Source organism: Netta rufina (genome assembly GCF_964035555.1).
Source record: "Netta rufina genome assembly, chromosome: 14".
Lineage (NCBI taxonomy): Eukaryota > Metazoa > Chordata > Aves > Anseriformes > Anatidae > Netta > Netta rufina.
The window spans coordinates 1,074,551-1,095,950 of record NC_140137.1 but is presented as its reverse complement, the minus strand read 5'-3'; the positions used below and the strand labels follow the sequence as shown (position 1 = coordinate 1,095,950).

General features: G+C 59.1%; 1 protein-coding gene across 6 annotated transcripts in view; it reads right to left on the bottom strand.

Moving 5' to 3' along the window:
* The window catches only part of PPARGC1B (PPARG coactivator 1 beta), a 48,743-nt gene extending 32,771 nt beyond the window's left edge, over window positions 1–15,972 (bottom strand). For all 6 annotated transcript variants that reach the window (XR_014618843.1, XR_014618844.1, XR_014618845.1 and 3 more), the window contains exon 1: window positions 15,842–15,972. Coding sequence is in view for 2 of the 6 variants with exons in the window: in XM_084295042.1 (XP_084151168.1) it covers window positions 15,842–15,925 (84 nt within the window). In the remaining 4 variants the exon portion in view is untranslated. The remainder of the gene's footprint in view (window positions 1–15,841) is intronic.
* Window positions 15,973–21,400: the final 5,428 nt, after the last annotated feature.

Here is a 21,400-nt window from a genome sequence, read left to right as displayed (position 1 = left end):
GGAGAAAGCTGGGAAATTTGCGTCCCAGGTCATGCAGACAGCAGGATGGAAACGCTGTTCCTTCCTGGGAGGGATGCCCTCTGCAGCACAGCTTGGTCATATGCCCACAATCCCTCCCAGCTGTGCAGGACAAAGCCTGCAGCAGGTGCAGGAGGAGCAGCATGGTTAGACAAACAGGGTGCAAAGCACCACACGTACCACGAGGCTTCTCCCTGCTGTCTCCTGGGATTGGTTTGCTGGCAAAATGCTGCGGGTCCAAATCCCCCACTCTGAATCCTGGAGGTTTGGAGGCGCACGAGCACCTCTTTTAGAGGGCATGGCCTCAGTGGGAAAGGCTTCTGCTGCGAGCAGCGGTGGGACGCAGGGCACCCGGCACAGGATGCTGATCCAGCCCCCAGGAGCAGGGTTTCAGGAGCTCTCCTGCTGATGCAACGCAGGTGTGCTCTGCCAGCCAGCACGGCCAAGGATGCCAGCGCTCAATCTGGCTGCACTCACCATCCTCCTGGGGCTCCGGGCGAGCAGACATTTATGGCAAATGTTTCAGGAAGCCCTGAGGGAAGGAGATGCCCCCCAGCATTTTCTAGAGACCTGCACCCTCCTTGACTTGACTCCCTGGCAGAGAGCACACGGGGTGAAGACCTGGAGGCCATCAAATGCTGGCTGTCACCACACTTTGGGCCCTGCTCCCCTAGCAGCACCCCCAGCCTGCCACGGGGACACTTTCATGTCCCCAGCTGCTGCACAAGAGCAGGGGGCTGCGCTCTGGCCAGCGCCACCAAATGCCACACCAAGGGCTGCCCACTTGCTGCCATGTCCCAACACCTGGGAAAAATGGGGCAGAATGGGGAAGAGACGGGGTGATCTGCAAGCCAGCCCGTCCCTGCCCCGCTGGGATGAGGCGCTGCTGGCTGCCTGCAGCAGCCTCCTCCTCCACTCCTGGCGCCAAGTCCCGTTGAGACAGGGCCAAGGAGGACGGGAACTCCGGGCATCCCGCGCCGCTGCCGGGGCACGCGGGGACGCCTGTGCCCCCAGGCACACCACTGCCAGTATGTCACAGCCATATCTCCTGCCCCGTGACCACAGTGTACGGCCAAAGGACACCTCTGGGTCCCCAGCTCGCCAGGATCCCCCACCAAAACCCCACGGGCTCGGGGTCCCAGACACAAGGACATCACACCCCAGGCTGTTCCCCCATAGGGACAGGCATGACAAGCCACACAGCTCATGCAACGAAGCTGAAAAGCCACCCAGTCAGGGTCCCCTTGGGAACCAGAGACAGGGGATATGCTTTGGCCCTTTTTCCCCTGGTTTTACCATCTTCCAACCAACATACAACCCAGTTCATTTTTTTGAGCCTGCAGGGAAACTTGAAGCCATTGGGTTCTCCCCGCATCCTCCCTCAGGGTGAGGGGGGAGTTTAAATGCTCCATTTCTCAGACAGACCTTGCAGATGGCAGGAGTCCATCTTCTGGGGGAGAGTGGATGCTGGGAAGTAAGCCCCGGCCAGAAGGAACAGCTCGCAGGGCCAGAAGCACATCAGGAAACATCCCTGTGCCTTCACAGGCTGCTCCCCCTGCTTCCCCTGCCCAGGGCCTGTCCCGAGCACAGGCCTGCAACAACCCAAGCAAGCCAGAAACGTGCTCCCTGGGGTGCTCGCCCTTCTCTGCAGCAGGGTCTGCAGAGAGAGGGAGGGACAGGCTGGAGCTCCCGTCCTTCCCCAGCCCCGGGGCCTTTCCCCTGCTTCCCCTGGGCTTGCAGGGCCACAGATCCTCGTGCTGCTGCTGGTATTTGGGTAGCAGGCCACCGAGCGCCAGGGACACGGAGCCAGGAGCAGCTGAGAAACACAGCCCTAAAATAAGAGTTGGCAGGAGGCAGACGCAGCTTGGCAGCCAGGGGACACGCTCGAAGCAGTGATGGGGACGCATCCGGCGGCTCCCTTAGAGGAGAGCAGGACAGGCAGCAAGCAGCACCCCGGCCCTGCTGCGAGGGGCTCCCACCCTTGTGTTCTCACCCCAATTCTCCATCGGTGCACAGGTTTCCCCACCTCGCCCCACCACCATGACCCCCCAGGGCAGGTTTGCTGTGAAAGGCTCCCAAAGCTGCCTGCTCCCCCACTCTGTTATCTCCTCGTGCACTTCCAGCAGCTCCTGACCATGGCCGTGCCTCAGTTTCCCCTGCTGGCCCTTGGGACGGGGACTCAGCCCCCACAGGAGGATGTCACTGCTGCCTGCCAAGGGATTTGCAGCTCGCTGCCATGCCGGCTGGCATCTCTCTTGGCTCCTGGCAGGGACCATCCAGGAGAAACCTCTGCAAAGCTCGCCTCCCGTGCCTGCTGCCCCAGCCTGGCCCAGCCCCGGCACCCCCTGGCACCTCGCCCCTTGCCCTGTCCGCAGCCCCGCGGGGGGAGCGGCACCGGGCAGGCAGCACAGGGACAGCCAAAGAAGGAAAGGAGCAGGACGGGACGGAGGAGCCGGCAGGGCTCCCGGCTGGCACATACTGTAAAAGGGAACGGGACTGCAGGTCTCCAGCTCAGTGGATTTAAGATGGCTGTGAGGCCGGGAGGAGGAGGAGGAGAAGGAGGAGGAGGATATTAACCCTCCCAGCACCGTGCTCGTGCCAGGGGCACTGCGACAGGGATGAGCAGCAGGCTCTGCTCAACATTTGCCCGAGGCTCTGCTCAACATCAGATGCAGAGGGGTTCCCCTGACCCCCACCTGACAAAATGCAGCTGGCCGTGCTGGCAGGGCCTGGGAGATGCTGCCCTAAAGATGGACCGCTGGGAGGAGGAAGAGGAGGAGGAGGCACATGGCAGGCACCTGCAAGATGAAGCCATGGAGGTGGCCCCATTGGGCACATGACGCTCACCCTCGAACCCCGGCTCCCCTGGGAAAGCTGCCCCCAGAGCCCACCCCAGGGGCAAAGCTGGGGGCACTGGGGCTTTGGGGAGCTCAGCAGCACCGGAGGGGCAGGAGAGGGGATCCCCTGGGGCCATCCACTTGGCGCTGCCACCCCGCGGATGGGCAGAGGGGGTGGCTGCTCAGCTGTCCCCCCCTCTGCCTATGCACACACCTTACTGACTGTTTTTTCCTGCTTATTTTTTTCCTTTAAAAACATCAGCTTTGGCCCTCCCTGGGTTTTATTGTTGGATTCATCAAGACTTTGAGGAGCCAGGCACAGTGATTGGAGGAACAAAGGTATCGGCACTTAACTGCAACTTCCTTTCTCTGAAATGTTTATTGGTCATTGACGTCAAGTAATTATTGAGAATTATTAATTAAGAAAGCATTTAAAAGCGTTGCTTTTGTTGAGGTTTTGTCATTACAATCAGTTTATCGTCCATCAGAAAAAACATCAGCCTTTCCAGTTGCTTGGAGTGAAGCAAAGCTCCTCTAATTAATTTCCTTTTCCGCAGCACGTGTTTTGCTTTGACCCACCTCGGGGACTTGCCTTTCTCCAGGTACAACAGCCCCGCCAGCTTGGAGCGAGCCAAGGGGACCTCAGGGAGGCCATCAGACGGGAACATGATGTCCCCTCCAGCTTGGCAAGGACAAGCGTGAGCAGTGGCACTTTTCGGGAAAGCACCCCATGTGCCCCATCTCCCACCGAAGTGCTGCTTCTAATTTCCTGGTGGGGCTGCCCCCTCTGGGGACCAATCCTGCTGGAGAAGTGCCAGCCATGCCCGACCTTCCCTGTCCCGCAGGGCGCAGCCCCCACTTAGCAAGTGGGTCAGCTAAATATAAGCAGTGCCAGCACCAGGCGCCTTCCTCCTTGCATCATCGCCACCCTATAAACCATGGCCCCAACACAGGGGCTGCTCAGCACGTGCTGTGGCAGATGTGAAATGCTGTCACATTGCCAGAGGCACCGCTGAACCCTTTCCTTTGTAGCAACCCTCCCCTTGCCTCAGGCTCCCAGGCTGACTGGGGCAGCCACCATGGAGCTGGGGACCAGATGGCACCGACATCCCCCAGATGGCCTCCCTGAGGAGCCCATTGCCACAAACCACAGGCACTCTGCACAGAGCAGGCCCTTGGGAGGGAGATTTCCATTTCCATTTACCAAAAGCAGCCGCCTAAGGTCCCCAGCACAGTGGCAGCGAGCTGGCACCCTATCACTGAGGTTTGGCAGCGCACCCGCCCAGGCCTGCAGCGCTGAGCATGCCTGGCCCATGGTGCACGCGTGGCTTTGGCTGGCAGGCTCATGCCAGGAGCCCGAGTACGGGATATCAGCAGGTAAGTATATTTGCCTGGGAGACTGCAGACCAGCCTATCTGGGTGGCTGGGCAGTTTGGACCCAGTATACCCAGTCTGGCCACCTGCAGGGCAGATGGCTTTCCCAGTGCAACCTGTGTGCCACCCCCTCTCCTTCCTCCCCACCTGCACCTTGGTGGCTTGGGGCTGGTAAAGCTGGGTGCTTTTGCCACCAGCTGGGAGCAGCTCCTGGGCTGGAATGCAAGGGGGGCAAAGTTTAGGGTGCTTGGGGATGCTGCCCCTCTTCACAGCCTCACTGCAATGCCAAAAAAAGACACAGCACCGTGCCTGGCAGGGAGCAGGCACCAGTGGAGGGGGGTGGTGAGCACCCTGCACCCCAGCAGCACCTGGACAGGCCCTCGGCAGCCTCCAGTTATCCACAAGCGAACATGAGCAGCCTCTCGCCCAACCTGGAGGGGTGGTTATTAGGGAAAGACACTCTAATGAGGCAGCTCATTAAACGCAGGAACGGATTAGGCCAGGAACCAAGGCGCTCTGTGACTGCGGAGTTCAAGAGCAGGACAAAGCTGCCCTGCCCTCTCAGGTGCTGCAAGATCCTGCCACGCCACAGGGGCCGAACAGCACCAAGCCTCAAAGCACCTTCAAAGCCCTCCCAGGACCTGCAGGAGCTCTGAGGATGGATGGTGGAGGGAAAGCAGGACCAGGGCTTGAAAGCGATGAAAACACCCCCTGAGATACAAGCAGAAAACATCTGCTCCATCCCAGGCAGTCAAGCTTGGGCTCTGCCTCCTCCACTGCCAAGCTCAACCCCAGCACTGCTGCGGCTCCCAGCAGGGATACTCCAGGAAGAAAGCCTTTGGCACGGCCCAGCCATGCTGCCTGGGAGCTCAGGCAGGGGTGAAGTGGGAGGAGAGGCAAAGCAGAGTTCACAGCTGCGGTCACCAGGGAAAAATGAGCCCTGAAAGATATCTCTCTCCATCAGCCGTGGCAGGGAGGGCTACCTCCAAGCCACCTGGGCACCCACGAGAAGCATCAGGCCCGTGCAATCACTGTTGTGAATGAAGGTGGGAACGAAGCTGCTAAAGATAACTTTGACAAAAGGAACTATTAATAGCAATACTATAGGGCTTTTCACTTTGTTTCTTTTTGTTGTTTTTGTTGTGTGGGTTTTTTTTGTGCATCCTTCAAAGCTCTCTCCGGGCTTGGCAGGCCCTGATGGATCAGACCCTGCTGCAACTCCAGGAACATGACAGCACAGGCAGGGGCACTGCAGGCGCCCAGCAGCATCCTGCAGCCCGCAGAGATCTGGCACGAGCAGCAGGGGGCTGGCAGCCCTGAGCCAGCCCGGCGCAGGCCAGAGGATCCCGCACGGTTTCTGCGGGTGATGGTGCCGCCACCATGCCTGTTTCCATGGAGACTCCAGCACTTGGTGAGATGGAGATGGCGGGATCAGCTGGGGATCAGCCGGGAAGGGATGGAGCAGAGCTGGCACCTCCAGTTGCTGCAGCCGCTGGCAGGGCCCCGCTGAGCAGCCCACCTGGGGGCATCTGGGTCCCTTCATGCTGCCTGTGGGTTGTCCCCATGCTGCATGGCCTTCCCCGACAGCCAGCCCCGTCCTGGCCAGGCACATAGCCCACACCACGGCACCAGGCTGGTTCTGTGCCCCGGAGCTGCTCGGCCGCTCCTGGTGGCCCTGGGGACAGCTCCCAGTGGCACCACCTCAGAGCATACGTGTGCCACCACAGCCCGGCTTGTGTGACCCAGAACCAGGACCAGCAGGGTGGCAGCAAGCTCCCCCCAACCCAAAAAGTCTCTGGTGCCTGCCAAGAAGCTCTTCTCCAGGGTCACCTGCTGAGCCACCACGTGTGGCGGCTGCTTTCCAGGCCCTGGTGCGGGGACGGGGCAGGATGGGACCCAGGTCCCCCCCCCCAGGTCTCTGCCACCGCCTTCTGGCCGTGTGCGGGACCCTGCCGCACACCCTGTTCCTGCAGCAGTGCAATTAGCCCCGCTGACCCCTGAAATCCTCAGCCTCACTAAGCAGCCATGCATTAAATCCCAGATCCAAGGGTGGAAATAGACTTTGTAAAAGGCTTATGGCCCTATTTATTACATTTTACGCATGAAGGGGTCCAGCAGCGCAGCCACGGCGCTGCGGTCGGTGCTGGCTGCCTGCATGCTGAGGCAGATGGACAGGCGGACAGGGGGAGCTGGGGCAGGCAGCAGAGCCTTGGCGGGTGTCTCCTTATGGCTGGGGTTGGGTTGCCAACTGAGTGCTCCAGCAGACACAGGCAGGCGGGGATATCGATCTAGATGAAAGCTAACACCGCTCTCGGGGATGGGTAACTGTATCTGCCGCGCATTTGTATTCCTCAGAGCAGGGCGCAATGGTTTCAGCCATCTGCCGGAGCAGCACCGACATCCTGGGGCCACTCCAAGCCCTCTGCGCCATGCCACTACCTCCCACCGGGGACATGCAGTTGCAACCTGCCCCGTTTCACCCTGCAGGACCATGTCCGTGGAGCAAGCAGCACCCTGCGGAGCAGGGCATCCCCAAAACAGCGAGAGGCCTTCTCCAAACCCACGCCATCTCCTCCTACCAGGCAGCTCGTGCCCTGGTGGTGGGCACAGAGATGAAGGCTCAAAATCCAAGGGACCCGCTGCTGTCCTGCAGGAGGCAGAAGGCAGCTGCTTGTCCCTCTGAGTGCTGATCAATATGAAGAACCTGGAGCAGCATATGTGTGCCTCGTGCTCCAGGTTCCTGGGACACTGACACAAAGGGCAGCTCCCTGCTCCCTGCAGAGGGACCCCAGGCACCCTCATCGCAGGTGCAGGGAAGGCCACCAGCAGGGCCCTGTGAGGACAGCCCTGACAAGGGGAAATGGTTCTTGGGAGGTGTGCTGGGCTTGGCGTTTCAAAGGGGCAGATCCCACATCCTTCATTAAGCGAGCTCAGAGGACTTTGATGCGTGCAGTGCCCCATACACCTGAGGACAGAAGGACCTTTGCTCCTCTTGCCTTCCCTTCCCACCTGCCCAGCCCCTGTCACGCTCCAGGGCCCTGCTCCAGCGGCCCTGAATTGCCACCCTCAGGTGCCTCAGCCCCCGTCGCGGCACAGGACCAGAGGTTTTTCCTGCAGCCGAGCTCCACTCCACGTGTTTTGCAATCCAGCTCCTTCCTCCAAAGAAAGCTAACAAGCAGCGTGTTGGGGCATAGATGGGCTCCTGCCTCTAAAGGCACGGAGGAGGCATTTAGAGGAAAGCCTGCAGTTGGGGTGCCAGTGGGCTGCCTGCTCCCCACCGCCCGGCGCTGCCCCACGATGCTGCGAGCTATGGCAGCCATGGGGAGAGGTCTGAACTGCCCAGCACAGCCCCACGGAGCTCCCAGCCCCACCACTGCCCTCTCGGGCTATCCTCCCATGGGAGAGGCTCCTATGTTTAGGTATCTAAATGAGCTACAGTGGCTGTTTCCAAAAAGAATTAGTCTGGGTTACGTAAAGACAGAGAGAAACTTCAAAGGTCCTCAAAGTGCTGTAAGTGAGCAGCACAGCCGGGGACAGTCCCCACGTTTCATTTCTGGTGGACTCGGGGATGTGCTGCCAGAGCTGGGCTGGGTCCCTGGGACAGGGACACGCAGGCACGTGGCAGGCAGTGCGGGCTGCTGCAGAGGCAGGAAAGCAGGGGCTGCAGCTGAGGGCACCCACCCTGCCCCAGCGCCCTGCCTGGGACCCACTCTGCTCACCACGTGCCCAAGTGGCACCTTGTGGCTCCAGCATGGCTGCCTGGCCCTGCAGTGAGCAGTAGGTCACCAGGACAGGAACCCATCCCCGTCGGCAGCATGACTGAAAGCACAGGGAGGAGCGAACAGGGGTGAGGAGGCACCCCAAGCACTGCACCTCCAGCAGCAAACAAACCAAGCAGCTCCAGCCCTCCTTTCCCGCGCATGTCCTAATAGCTCCCCGCGACCTCCCACCCGCTCGGCTGCTGGCTTCCTTCCTCCTGCACCGCCTTCCACATCCCGAAGCCTCTCGCCTGGCGAGGAGAGAAGCCGCATGCAGGAGCGTGTCCCGTGCACCCACTGCCTCTCATCCCAAAGCCGCAGGGCTGCAGCTGTCCCTGCTCCACTCTGAGCTGAACCTGGGGCCAGCGCCAGCTCCCGGGGTTTTGTTTGCTGCAGCCACCCAAAAAGCAGCCTCCGTGCCAGTGGGTTTGGTAGCGGGCACAGCGGGAGTTTCTGGGGACACGCATTGAGTACTTTCATTTTCAGTATACATAGAAATAGGCTTCATATTCCTTCCTAAAAGGACACAACAGCAAGAAGAAAAAAAAAAAGAAAAAAAAAAAAAAAAAAAACAGCTCTAGCACCATCAAACCTCTCAGACTGAGAAAACCACACAGTTTTCATAAGACCCGAGTTCTCTTATCTGAGTAATTGGTTTTATCACCCAAAAAAAGCCATGTGCCATTCTCCTGGTGGGGCCCACACATACACAGAAACTTCCTTTTTAAGAAAGGCAGTTACATTTTTTTCTTTTCATTATTAGCACGGTTAGGTCGTGCCTGCTCACAAGGAGACACGTTGCTGGCTGGCTAAAGTCCTCAGCTCCTGCTATGCGGAGCTCCGGGGCAGGTTTAAAAACCCCGCTGGCACCGCGGTGCTGGAGCATGCCTCTGAGCTGCACACACATCCCGTGGGCAGGGCTGGGGAAGGCGAGCAGCTAAGTGGCTGTGGTTTCAAAGGAGCCAGCGGCGCTGCAAAGTTTAACTAGCCGAAAGCAAAGGGCTGTGGAAGTTGCAAACATTTGCACCGAGGCTATGCAAGTCCTAGGAAATCAGGAGACCAGGGCTGGAACAAAGTCCAGCCCTGCGGCACTGGGTGCCAGGTGTGCAACCTGTGCGTGGCAGGACAGGGCAGTGCTGGCTGTGCCGGTACAAATCCCTGCCACGCTCCCCGTGTCCCACTTTGCTCTCTGGCCCCTCGTGCTGAGGTCGGGCAGAAAATCGCCCCACAGGTGGGCTGCACCCAGGCTGCCAGCCTGGAGAGCCCCCGAGGACCGGCCACACCGCGGCTGCTTTCCTTCCAGCAACACCCTGGATGGTGCAGATGGGCAACGGCACTGGTGCTCACAGAGCAGGAAGGAAAGCCAGCTCCTGCCCTGCATGGCCTTCCACAGGAGCCGTGTGAGCGCGACGCTTTACACCTCCGGCTGCATGCTGTCAGCCAGCCACGCATCCAGCCCCAGTGGAATCCTGTGCGCACAAAGAGTCGCTGTGGTGCTTCCTGCAACACCCCACAGCTACATGGGCACTTTCGTCATAAAAGAAAACAACGTAACCTGCTCCCACCTAGGCACTTTGGCAAAAAGCAAAGTGAGGATGAGCTCAGCAAGCAGGCTGCCGCAGCTGGGGGACATGGAGCATACTGCCTGCTCCCAGTGCTGCTCTCCTGCACCCCACCTCTGCCTGCCCAGGGCTGCCCCAGCCCTGGGTCCCCTCGCCAGCTCCACACCTGTCACTTGCAGGCAGTGAAACTCACAGCTCCCCCACCATCCGGGCGGGAGGGGGGAGAAGAAAGGCGACGGGAGGCAGCTGGGCTCCCTGCTGGACGCAGCACACGGCCAACCGCCCATCACGCTGCTCCTGCCATGCTGCAGCCCCAACCCGGATCCCCGCCTGCCTTCTCCCTTCCATCTCCCCCCCCCCCCACAGGATTTCCTTGCTCCTGATGTGCGTGAAAATTAGGAAATGAGGGTTCCTCGGGGACTAGGTGGGGAGAGCAGCTTTTGGCAGGGGGGAAAGGATGAAACATCCCAGCCCCCACTCCCACCGCCCCATCTGCCTGGGTTGAACGGGGTCCCGTAGCCTCCCTGAACAACGGCCAGGGAAGCAAAGCAACAGCAGTGATGAACTTTCTGCAAACTGAAACAGGAACTGAGGTGTCTGACCAGCAGTGCTGGCTCAGCAGAAGGGGCTGCTTCAGGCAGCGTGCTCCCTGTCGCTGCAGGCAGCCCATGCTCAGTGCAGAAGCGGCGCAGAGGAAGAATTCAGAAAATGCATCGCAGTGAAGATCCGCTGCCCTGCAATCACATTTGCTGCAAGAGCTAGAGGCAGTCGCTTCATCCTCAGCCACCTCAGCACAAAAACATCCACATAAAGCATGTAACACTGCATCCCAGGGGAAGAGAGAAGTGTCACATCAGTCCTCGCGGTCACCGGGGTCTCTCCCACCCCAGCCCACAGCCCAGGGTCTCCCCCTCTGCTCCCTGCTAGAGGGGAAACACATGCGTGGCCCCTCACCAGACAGAAAGGGTACACGAGGAAAGGGTGGTGCGCATGGGAGGATGTGAGCAGCCCCTGTGCTGCTTCAGGGTCTTCGCTGGGCTCCTGCAGACCGTGGTGCCGAGGGACATCCTCCCCACAGAGCACTGGTCTCTCCGGGTACAGGCCAGGGAGGTGCCCAGCACCCAGCGCTTTGTCTCAGGACAGCAGGAGGCCAGATAAGCAAAGCATTTTCCCTAAGCCCCACACATCTGCCCAGGAGCCAAGAGTGATCAAAGGTTAGTCTGGCTACTGGATAGGGCCATCACACCGCCCCTGAGGCTGTGCCCGTCTCTGCACCCCCACCAGCAGACACTCAGGATGCTGACACCACATCGGGACCCCCCTGGGGATGTTCCAGCTCTTACAGAACCAAAGGAGATTTCAAGCTTTTATTTTCCCTTGCCTTAATTCTGAGGTGAACCAGCTTAATGCAACAACTCGCAGCAGCAGCTCAGAGCTGGTCGCTGCCTTCCGCCTGGGGAGGCACAGCAAAACAGAGACAGGTGAGGAGAGCACTGCCGAGACCACGAGCACTGCCAGATCCGTGCAAAGTCCTTGGCATTTCTTGGAAGCTCCAATTAATTAAAAAAAATGATAAATAAATAATAATTTGCACAGTCCCATGGCTGGAGCTCGGGAAAAGTGCTGAAAAGCAAAAGAGGTGAGCGATAAGTGGAAGGGAGCGCATTGGCTGAGCCTTTACCTGGGTGCCAACGGCACAGCAGTGTGGCTGATTCTGGAAGTAGGTCAGTGTACCTGTACCTCACCTCCCTGTCCGCGCCATTAACTTTAACCTTTAGTCTTTGGCTCGTTACAGCTCTGGTCGGCGATGATGGGCACTTGCATCCCCGGCACGTGGCGCAGGCAGCAGGGCGCCCGCTCACCTGCACCCATACAGCAGGCGCCCACCAGATCTGCTCTTGGGGATGCCCCCACAGCCCTCCCCATGCAGGCAGCATGCAGAGTTCCCCCTCTGCTCAACTGCTTTCGCTCTGCCAAAGCGTCATGAGAAATATAAGCCTGTGCGGGGTTGCCATGGAGTGGGACTCAGCCATGGAGCAGGGGCCTGAGGGGGTTCCTCTGAGAAATGCAGGCTCCTCTTGCCACTTGCTCAGCAGGGCCTTATCTTTGGGGACAGCCCTTCCCTGGGGTGATTGGGGTGATGGAGAGCCCAGCAGTGCTCTCCTAGGGCGTGCAGGCCCAGGAAGTGCCCCTTGTCTCGGTGAAGCTGTGTCCCCAGATTCACAGACAGGCAGGAGGAGTGGTGCCTGCAGTGGCTGTTGTCCCAGAAGCACGGGAAGTCCCCTCACATCACCTCTGACCTGCCCCGGTGGGTGATGTTCCCAGGCTCCCAGGGGTGCTGCCCTAGGGCAAGCACATCCTTGTCAGCACGCTTTTGCCAGCACACTACCTGCTAGCACAGTCACCGTGGGCTCTCCCATGAGCCCGGTCCCAACCCCACCAACACAGCACGTGCTGTCAGAGCCCCACAGGTGTCCGTGTCCCCAGCCCTGCTCCAGGGGCCACGGAGCCCTGCTCCTCAAAGCGAAGAAGGTCCTGCAGCCCCAGGGACATTTTTCATTTTCAACCGACAGCACTTAAGTGACGGAGCAAGCAGAGTTTCTAACTACAAATAGGCTTTTGACATTGGAAAGGTTAATGTGGGAGAGAAATCTGTGCCTTTCACAAAGCTCCCTTTGCTTAAGGCACGAGGTTAAGACCTTAATTATTCACCTGTTGGAGAGGTGCCTTTCCATTACGGCATGGGACCAGGGAGGGGATGTGCAGGCAGGGCGGAGGCAAGGGACAGCATGGGGTCCTGCCAGGGTGAGAAGGACCCGCTCAGATCCAAGGCTGGAAGCAGCAGGTCTAAACCCAGGCTCTGCCAAGGGGCTGGGTCTGAGGCCAGCCCTCCTTCCTCTGCTTCTCCAGTTCCCGTGGTTCTCAGCAGCACACCACACTCTCCGTCTCCTGTACCCAAAGCTGCAGAGTGCACGGCTGCGGGGGTCCTGCTTTGCAAACAAAACAGCACCAGCAGCCCCTCTCTGTGCCCACCACCATGCTGCAGCCCACCTGCTGCCCCCAGAGAGGAGACCAGCCTCTGTGGAACGGGGCCCTGTGACCCACGCTGCAGCCTTTGCCCAGGCCCTTGGGCTGCCTCCATCGTCCAGATCCCACCACATGCAAAAAAAGCAGAATATCAGTCTGCTCAGTGAGGACTATCGGAAATTAGGGACAGTACCCACATCATTGCTAACAATACCAGGACGCCTGATGCACCTCTGCGCAACCCAGGGCTTTGGCATGCTTTCTGCACTCATCGACGGATCAAGCTGTTAGCAGGAAGCTCGGAACTTAGAGAGGGAATGTAGTATTTCAGTTCATGTGATCTTCAAGCATCTCTCTGAGAAGCAGCCTATTGTTATTTGTTGGTTGTTTTTTTGTTTTGTTTTCCCTGCTGCACTTTGTTTAGGGGTTTAAAACAAATTGAAGCCATGAGTCTAATGCTGATGCCTCTTGCAGGACACGGGGCTGGTGACCCCTCCACGGAGCTGCTGCAGCCCCTTCCAGTGCCTGGTGCCACCGGGCAAAGCAGCCCCAGGCAGCTGTGTGCCTCTGGGCTGTGGTATTGCACAAAATGGATTATACAGACCCAGAAATGACACGTTTCAAGCCGCTGCAAACTAAAATCCCTTCCCGTTGCTGTTAAAATGGAAAAGAGGGTGGCAGGAAAAAGGCAGGCATTGAGTGCAGAACCCTGATTTTCTCTCTGTAGCAATGCACCACGTGAATCATCGCTGCCCTCGATATGTAAATAGAGGTTAGCAGGCATCCTCAGCACAAGCCCAGATAATTAAGGACCTGATGCAAATGCCCACGTTAAACCTCCGTGCGTCTCCACGAGAGCCCTCCCAAGGGGAAGGGACCACCAGGCACCTGCACGCGTCGTGCTGTGCCTTGCACTAACCCTGCTGCGAAAGGAGGCAGCGGGGAGGAGCGCGGGGAGCCAGCAGGAGAGGTGCTGGGGGAAGAAGCAGACTGCTTCAACATTTCCACAGGGGAACCGGGTAACATTCATAATCTTGTGGCCTCCTGACACTGCAGCCTCTTAGGATAATCTGATCCCGTGCTGGAACAGTGGGGACCGTGTGGGAGCAGCTTTGGGGCTTCATTGAGAAGTTAGCAAGGCAGTTGTAAGCAGAGGCTAGTACAGTAGTAATGGGGAGAGACGTCAGAGGGAGCGTGGGACCCGCCTCCCTCTCGTTTATAGTTCTGAAGAAAGCATGTGACAGCGCCAGGGCTGGAGCCACCACTGCAGTTTCATCAGAGGTTAAGGTACAAGCACCAGGCACACTTACAACTTCAGCCCTTTCTAAAGCAAATGCATGCAAATCACACTTTTTTTTGTTTGCTTGTTTGTTTTGTTTTTTTCCCCTCTCTTTTCCTCCCTTTTCACACCAGCCTTTAACCCTTGAGGGCACAGGGGGGACAGGGAGGAAATGCAATTATCTAAAGTGGCCACTGTGCCGTACAACTGTACAACAACCCCAGGCTGCATAGCACTTCTGAGGGAACCCGCAGCAGCCTGCCCAGCTCTGTTTGCTGCTCGTAAGATTACACACCAGCAGGCATCAGAGCAGCACTGACCCTATGCACATATGGACAGTGCCTCCTCCAACATAGTGCAGGTACAGGAGAGGGAGAGGAACGGAGGCAACAAACACAGCCAGCCTTATTCACGAGGTACCATAAAAATGGTCTTATTTCATCGCAAGCCATTTCACAGTCCCAAATTCTGCAGGGTATTCACAACATGGTGGTTTTGCACCAGAGAAGGATGATACTTCTCAAGATTTCTTTTTCAGCCTTACCAGTCCCCTTTTGGAATAAGATTCCTAGACTGAAACGTCAAATGCTGACAAAAAAGCAAAGCAATGCCACCCTTCAGATAGGTGCTGCAGTCACACGAGCTTTCCACTTCACGTTACAGACGTAGACAACTGGCAGGTTATTGCTGGGAAGCAGAGCCAGGAACTTTCACCTGCCTAGAGAGTAATTGGGATGGGGGGAGCTCAGCCTTTCTGAAACACTTTGCGGGGATGACACCTCGCAAAACCAGCCTCCTTTCTCCAGCCGGCATTCCCCCCAGCAATAATAAATCCCTCCGAATCAGAAGGCACAAACCACTTACAAAACCTTCTTGGCCCACTTCTCACCCTTCCTGACCCTTCTTCTGTAATCAGCCTGTCATCGGTTCTTCGTTAGCAGCCCGCGACCCTCCCCGCCGCTCTGCCCCCACCAAGCTGCCTGCGTCCTGTGCCAGGCTGGAGCGCTGGTGCACACCAGGAGCGGCGCCGGGACTCCACCGGTCCAGCTGGTGGCAAGACCTTCCTGGTTCTGGCTGGCACATGCACCAGGGGCAAATCTGATTGACCAAGCCTGGAGATGTTGTTTTGCACCCAAACAGCAGGATTAGAGCCGGCTGTCCCTCCTCGCACACACGCATAACCCCACTGTGTGCAATCCCCAAGTTGGATTGGTGAGAGAGCATGGGTTGGGATGAACGTGCTAGCTGCACAATCGGAGCTATTTTGTAATCTGGGGTTATGAAAGTGAAGGGCTGGAGGGATGATATATAACTACACAAAACTCTTCCCGCTTGCACCAGCCCCGGCAATCTGCCTGCGAAACACCCGCTGGGGAGCTCGGCACCAGCCACGGCTCCGGCTGCCGCCCGGCTCGTTGTGCGGTGCCTTCACCCCCCAAAATGGAAAAGCATGCGAGCCCTATAGCCGGCCCGGCTCGCTCTCGTGATGGTGCGGGAGCTGCCAAGGCGCCTTAAGCCGATTTGCACGCCCGGCTCCGTCCAAAAGGCAGCCGGAGCCCGGCGTGGCCGCGGTGCGGCACGAAGCACCCCCGGCCCCCCCAGCCTGCAGCCCGTGGGCGTGCGGGTGCCGCTGCCCATGACTCAGCCCCCGGCCCGGCTCCCGCCTCCCCCGCACCCCCCCCCCCCGCAGCGGGGGCTGCAGCAGGGCCGGGGGGAGCCGCTCCGGGGTCCCCCGCCTCGACGCCCCCATCCCCGGCTCGGGGCCGGCTCTGCGCCGCAGGGGCTCGCGAGAGGCCGGGGCTGGTAGCGGGGCGCAGGGGGAGTCGCTCCGCGAGACCCCTCCCCAGCAAACCCGACGGCGTCCCGCTGCGGGACCACCTCGGCGCCCTTCCCCCTTACCCCCCTTCCCCTCCCCATCCCCGCAGCGCCCCGGCGGGACCCCCGGCCCGCTCTGCCCTCCCCCCCCCGGCGTCCCCTCCCCCCCACCTGGCTGTCGGCGAGGTAGTTGAAGACGAAGGAGGAGAGCGCCTCGTCGAGCAGGGCGCCGCAGTCCGGCCCCGGCTCCGCCATCTTCCACCGCCGGCAGGGGCTGAGGCGGCTCCGAGCGTGCGGCAGGAGCCGGGCGGCCGCCGGGGCGGAGCCGTTCGCAGCCCCCGCCCGCAGGAGCCGGGGAGGGAACCGGGGGGGTCCGGGGGCTCGCGGGGGGGACGGGGGAAGAGGGGGGCAGGTCGCCGAGCGGCCCCCGAACGGCAGGGGTGAGGGGGGAGCAGCCGCAGCGCTGCTGCCTGCGACGAGGGGGGCCCGACGGCAGGCATCGGGCCGGGGGGGGGAGGCGTGCGGGGAGGGGGACCGCAGGGGGCCGGCTCCGAGAGGTGCCCCGAGGTGCTCGGGGTGGGCTGGGGGTAAGCGGGGAGTGAGGAGCAGCACGGGGGGGCTTCGGGTCCCCTCTGTTGTCTCAGCCCCCCTCCCCCCGCAGCCCGCTCCAGCCAGCAGCTCATGTCACGTGCATCGTTTGCTGTCTCAGGTTTGGAGGCGTGCAGATGCTGAAAGCCCTGTCAGAAATATTGATGGCGGGCCCCAAATCTTGTGGATGCTCTGTGTGCTTACCCGAAGCAATTACAGGGAGAGAGCAGGGCTTGGCAGCACAGCCTGGCTTAGCTGGTGTGCGGCCAGCCGAGTGTACACCTGCAGCCTGATGGGCCCATACCCTCACAGCCCACCCCCTCACAGCCCTCCAGGTGGCTCAGGCAGGCCTGCAGGATCCTGATATGCCCAAACAGCTGAGGAAAACAAAGCGCCCTAGTTGGAGAGGGATGCGCTGGGCTCCGATGGCTGAACAGAAGGGGGTTTTCTTCCAGCACAAAAACCTTGCTGCCCATCAGCTTTCTCGCCTTGTTCTTGTTTCAGAGGCCGTTTCCAAACCCTGCAGTCTCCCTCTGCTTCAGGACCTGCCGTCAGCACTGTGTGATGCAGCAACACTGGGTATTCCCAATGACTCCGAGCCCTGTGCCAAAAGATGTCAGCAGACCATGCGTGTTTGCGTGTTGCTGGGGAGAGATGAGGCAGGGGCGGCTTGGCTGCTGGGGGGTGAGAAAGCAAGGAGAAGCTACCCGCAGCTCTTCCTCAGGCTGCCCTGCCTCATCCCTAATTACTGCCACCAAGCAGTGCAACAGTGCCCCAAGGGAATCTGCTGTGGGCACGTGCAGTGCCTTGCAGACCAGGACTCGGATTCCCCGTTGATGCTGCTGGTGGTGACCTGGGGTTTGTTCCCCCCAGCCCCTCCTGCAAGTGGTACATGTGCTGAACGCTGCAGGGAGCTGAAAATGGGGGGTTTTGCCCCATCGGGGGGGGGGGGGGGGAAGCAGGACAGGAAGGCTTTGCAATAAAAGTAGTCTTTCAGGAGGAATTTGATGAACAAAAAGTGAGGTTCTTGTTCAAGTATGTTGTGATTTCTTTTAAACGAGCTGTACTCAAATGGGAAGTAACTATTTGTGGGAATTGCTTGTAAAAGGTTGTTTGAAATCAGGCCACCATAGCCTTGTGTTTCAGAAACACCTTTTCTATCCTGGTAGTGCAGGCAAGCACAGTTCTTCCCACAGCACCAGGGAGCATTAGCAAAGCAAAGCCCAGCCTGTGCTCGATGATTTCTCCTCTGGCCTAGGGTTCTTTCAGGCAGGCTGATGAAACTGGATAGGGACAGGCTGCCCTTGTGCCAAGGGGGGACCAGAGGACAGCCCAGAGGGGGTGAGACGGGGGCACCTCAGGGAGGTGGACCTGCTGCTGGATCTGTCCCGGGCTTTTGATGGGATCCTGGAGGATGAAGTACAGTAGCTCACGTGGCTGCAAGGCAGTGTTCACACGCTCCTGCTTCTGCTCTTGACTGCTCTGGACTTTTGCAGAGTCCAAGCGCTTTCCTGTGCCGGTTGGTATTTTTCACCTACAGAACAGAGATCACAGCACTTCCCCATGTCCCAGGGCTGCTGAGGGGGTGGCTGAATAAAGTTCATAAAGGGCTTCAAAAGCTGCAGGAGAGGGGCAAAGGAGGTCAAGATGTTACTGCTGGTATTGTTCCCATCTCCTTAGGTCAGTCATGTGGTGGGTGCAGAAATGCCGTGGTGGTGTCGAGCATGTCCTGTCCACAGTACTTCAGTGCAGTGGGGTGAGTGGGATGTTATATTTGCCATACACGGGCACACTTCTCTTGCTGCACACAGAGCACCTGTGCAGTTTCATTATTAATTGCTCATGAGTTTCCTTCTCAATCAAAACCTGAGTTTTGCAAGCAGAAGAGCTGACAGAGCTCAGGATCCTGCTGTGTCTTATGAGCAAAAAGATGTGCAGAAATCACAGAATCACAGAATCACAGAATTTCTAGGTTGGAAGAGACCTCAAGATCACCGAGTCCAACCTCTGACCTAACGCTAACAGTCCCCACTAAACCATATCCCTAAGCTCTACATCTAAATGTCTTTTAAAGACTTCCAGGGATGGTGACTCCACCACTTCCCTGGGCAGCCTGTTCCCGTGTCTAACAACCCTTTCGGTAAAGAAGTTCTCCCTAACATCCAACCTAAAACTCCCCTGGCTCAACTTAAGCCCATTCCCCCTCGTCCTGTCACCAGGCACATGGGAGAACAGGCCAACCCCCACCTCACTACAGCCTCCCTTGAGGTACCTACAGAGAGCAATAAGGTCGCCCCCGAGCCTCCTCTTCTCCAGGCTGAACAAGCCCAGCTCCCTCAGCCGCTCCTCGTAGGACTTGTTCTCCAGGCCCCTCACCAGCTTCGTCACCCTTCTCTGGACCTGCTCAAGCACCTCGATGTCCTTCTTGTAGTGAGGGGCCCAAAACTGAACACAGTACTCGAGGTGCGGCCTCACCAGAGCCGAGTACAGGGGGACGATCACCTCCCTAGCCCTGCTGGTCACACTGTTCCTGATACAAGCCAGGATGGTGTTGGCCTTCTTGGCCACCTGAGCAGATTTGCCTTCCACTGACTGCTGCATCCTGCAGCCCAAGCCAGTTCCCCTGACAGAGCTGAGCAACCCTGAGAAATGAGATTTTCCACCCCGTGACATGGTCAGAGGAGCACCAGCAGCACCCAGGAAGGGAGAGACAAGGGTGCTCTTAGCTGGGAAAGGCATTTTTGGTCCTTGCACCTCTGATAATCAAAGGCAGCAGAGATTTCCTGATTTACCCCAAAGAAAGGGGCACAATCCCATTTGCAAGAGGATGAGCCTCACAACCTTCTGGCAGTGCTGGGCGTGCTGACCCTGCCGCTGCACCCCCCCTGGCTGTCCCCTTGTGCCGGTGTCAGCCCGGGGCTGTCCCCTGCACTGAGCCTGGGGACAATATTCCTTAGGTAAAATATAACAAGGCAAAAATCTGCAAATGCCCTTCCAGAGCAGTGCAGAGGGAGCCATGTCATGGGGCCTGCGGTCAGGAGGGGACGAGGGCTGAGTGTGCCCTGCACCTGCCAAAGGCCAAGTGTGGGACCCGGAGCAGAGCCAATGAGCAGAGCCTGGCCCGGAGACACCCCGTGCTGTGCCAGCACCCGCCTGCGAGCTCGGGTTTCAGCCGCCTCTGTTTGTGGATCTGGAAATGTTGTGGGACCTGGGCTGTGCGGGGTGAGGGGCAGCAGCAAATGGGGCTCCTCCAGGTGAGGGCACGTGGCCCCAGGGGACCTCGCCAGCCCCCCGCCTGGTGACACGCTCTCCTTGTCACCAAAATTCAACGTGGCCCCAAGAGGACTAGCCTAAGGGCTCCCAGCTGGGGGGCAGGGCTGGGTGGCCGTCCTGGTGGGCAGCGGGGAAGGGGCTCTACAGTGGGGCGGTGGGGTAAGCTGGGGGCAGCAAGTGGGAGAGTTCTCCCGGGTTCTGCTGCTGCCCTGCCACGCAGCCAGCTCCATCCACACGGGCTGTGAGCGGCCGGCACTGCTCCCCACGGGGCGGGCAGCGGCTGGCAATGCCGTGCCCCCACTTTGCACTGGGTTTCTTCACTGGGATCCTTTCCACAAGCTCTGCTGCTTTTCCTCCTAAGCCCGGCCGGGCTCTCGGCTTAGTGCTGCACTTCAGCAGGAGGCACCAAGCTCAGGGACCCAGCATCACTTTTCCTCAGAGCTTTCTTTGTCCAATGGCTCCTGAGCAGCTGTGCTTGCCTTGCATTTGCACAGCTTCACGGCCAGCAAGGATTCACTGCTGCAGAAGTGCAGGGGATGATCCGCATGGCTGCGATGTGGCCCCTTACTGCCTGCAAGCCCCCAGCAGCATCAGCATGGAGCGCCGTCAAAGCCCTCGTACAGGCACACAAGGGGCTGATGTCCCTCCTGCCCCATGTCTCTGCGTGCTACAGCTCTTTCCCTGCAGCAGACAAAGGAATGGAGATGCTCTGCGTTTGTCAGAGCCTGGCTCCAGTCAGCCTACTTTTGCATCCTGCTCTTCTCCAAACCTTCATCCTTGCACATGGAGCTGAAGTCAGGCTGTTACTGCAGAGGAAACCTACAGAGAGAGAAACGTTGTGGCAGAGGAACAAGAAGGGCTTGAGGATTAGCTGCTGAAACAGATGGGAATTTCCTGGGGCGAGATGCAGAGCCGAGCAGGGCAGGGAAGGCTCCTGTGTGGTGGCTCATGCTGCCCGCCAGCTGCGTGGGCTGCGCGAGGACACCACAATGCTCATGGCCTCCTCGTGGCGGTGCCGGTGACTCACAGCGCTGCGGGAAGCAGCACGTGCAGCTGGGGCTGAGCCCTGCTCCAGAGCCCTCAGCACCATGCACCGGGGATGGGATGGCAGCTAAATAGGGCTCAGGGCATGCCACTCACCCCGCTGCCCCAGGAAGGTTGACCTCATTGCATCCCGATGCAAGGAGCCAGGCCTTCCCCTTGCCTTTTGGGCTGCAGCTCGCCATGTGTGTCCCCTGCAGCAGCTCGTGGAGCAGTGACACTGGGAATATTTGCTTACCAGTGCCAACAGGAGCTATGCTGTATGGTGCGTGTCCCTCGTGCTTATTGTCTCAATCCCGCCGAACTCCAGCTCTCGCACTGCGTTCAGTGTCTGTCATGTCCCATCAATGTCACCCCCTGTCCCTGCCTCAGCTCTGCCTGCCGGGCTGCCAATGGCCCCAGTGGTGCTCTTTGCCCGGCTGCTGCCTGGCAGGTCCCCATCGCCGTGCCACCAGCCCTGCTGAGCACCTGCACCCCTGCCTTCCTCGCCCCACCTTCTAGCCCTCTGCCTTCCTCCCCCCTGCCTTCCTCCCCAGGGGCCCTTGGAGGGTGGTGGTCAGGGGCTCAGGAGCCAGATGTGGAGGCAGCAGGTACTGATGTGGGCCTGGGGGTCTGCATGACTGGCCCTCCCAGCACCTCAGCACTAGCTCCAGCCAGCTCTATAAATAAAATCAGGCTCTTTTATCCCACCAAATAAGCTTTCATTGATTTTACCGATTCCTCCTCTTCCTCCCTCCCCTGGTCTCTTTGATACATGGAATCAGCTGCAGAGGAGCTCTGTGAGTAGTCAGGCTGGCGGGGAATATGCCACCCCCCTCCCGGAGATAG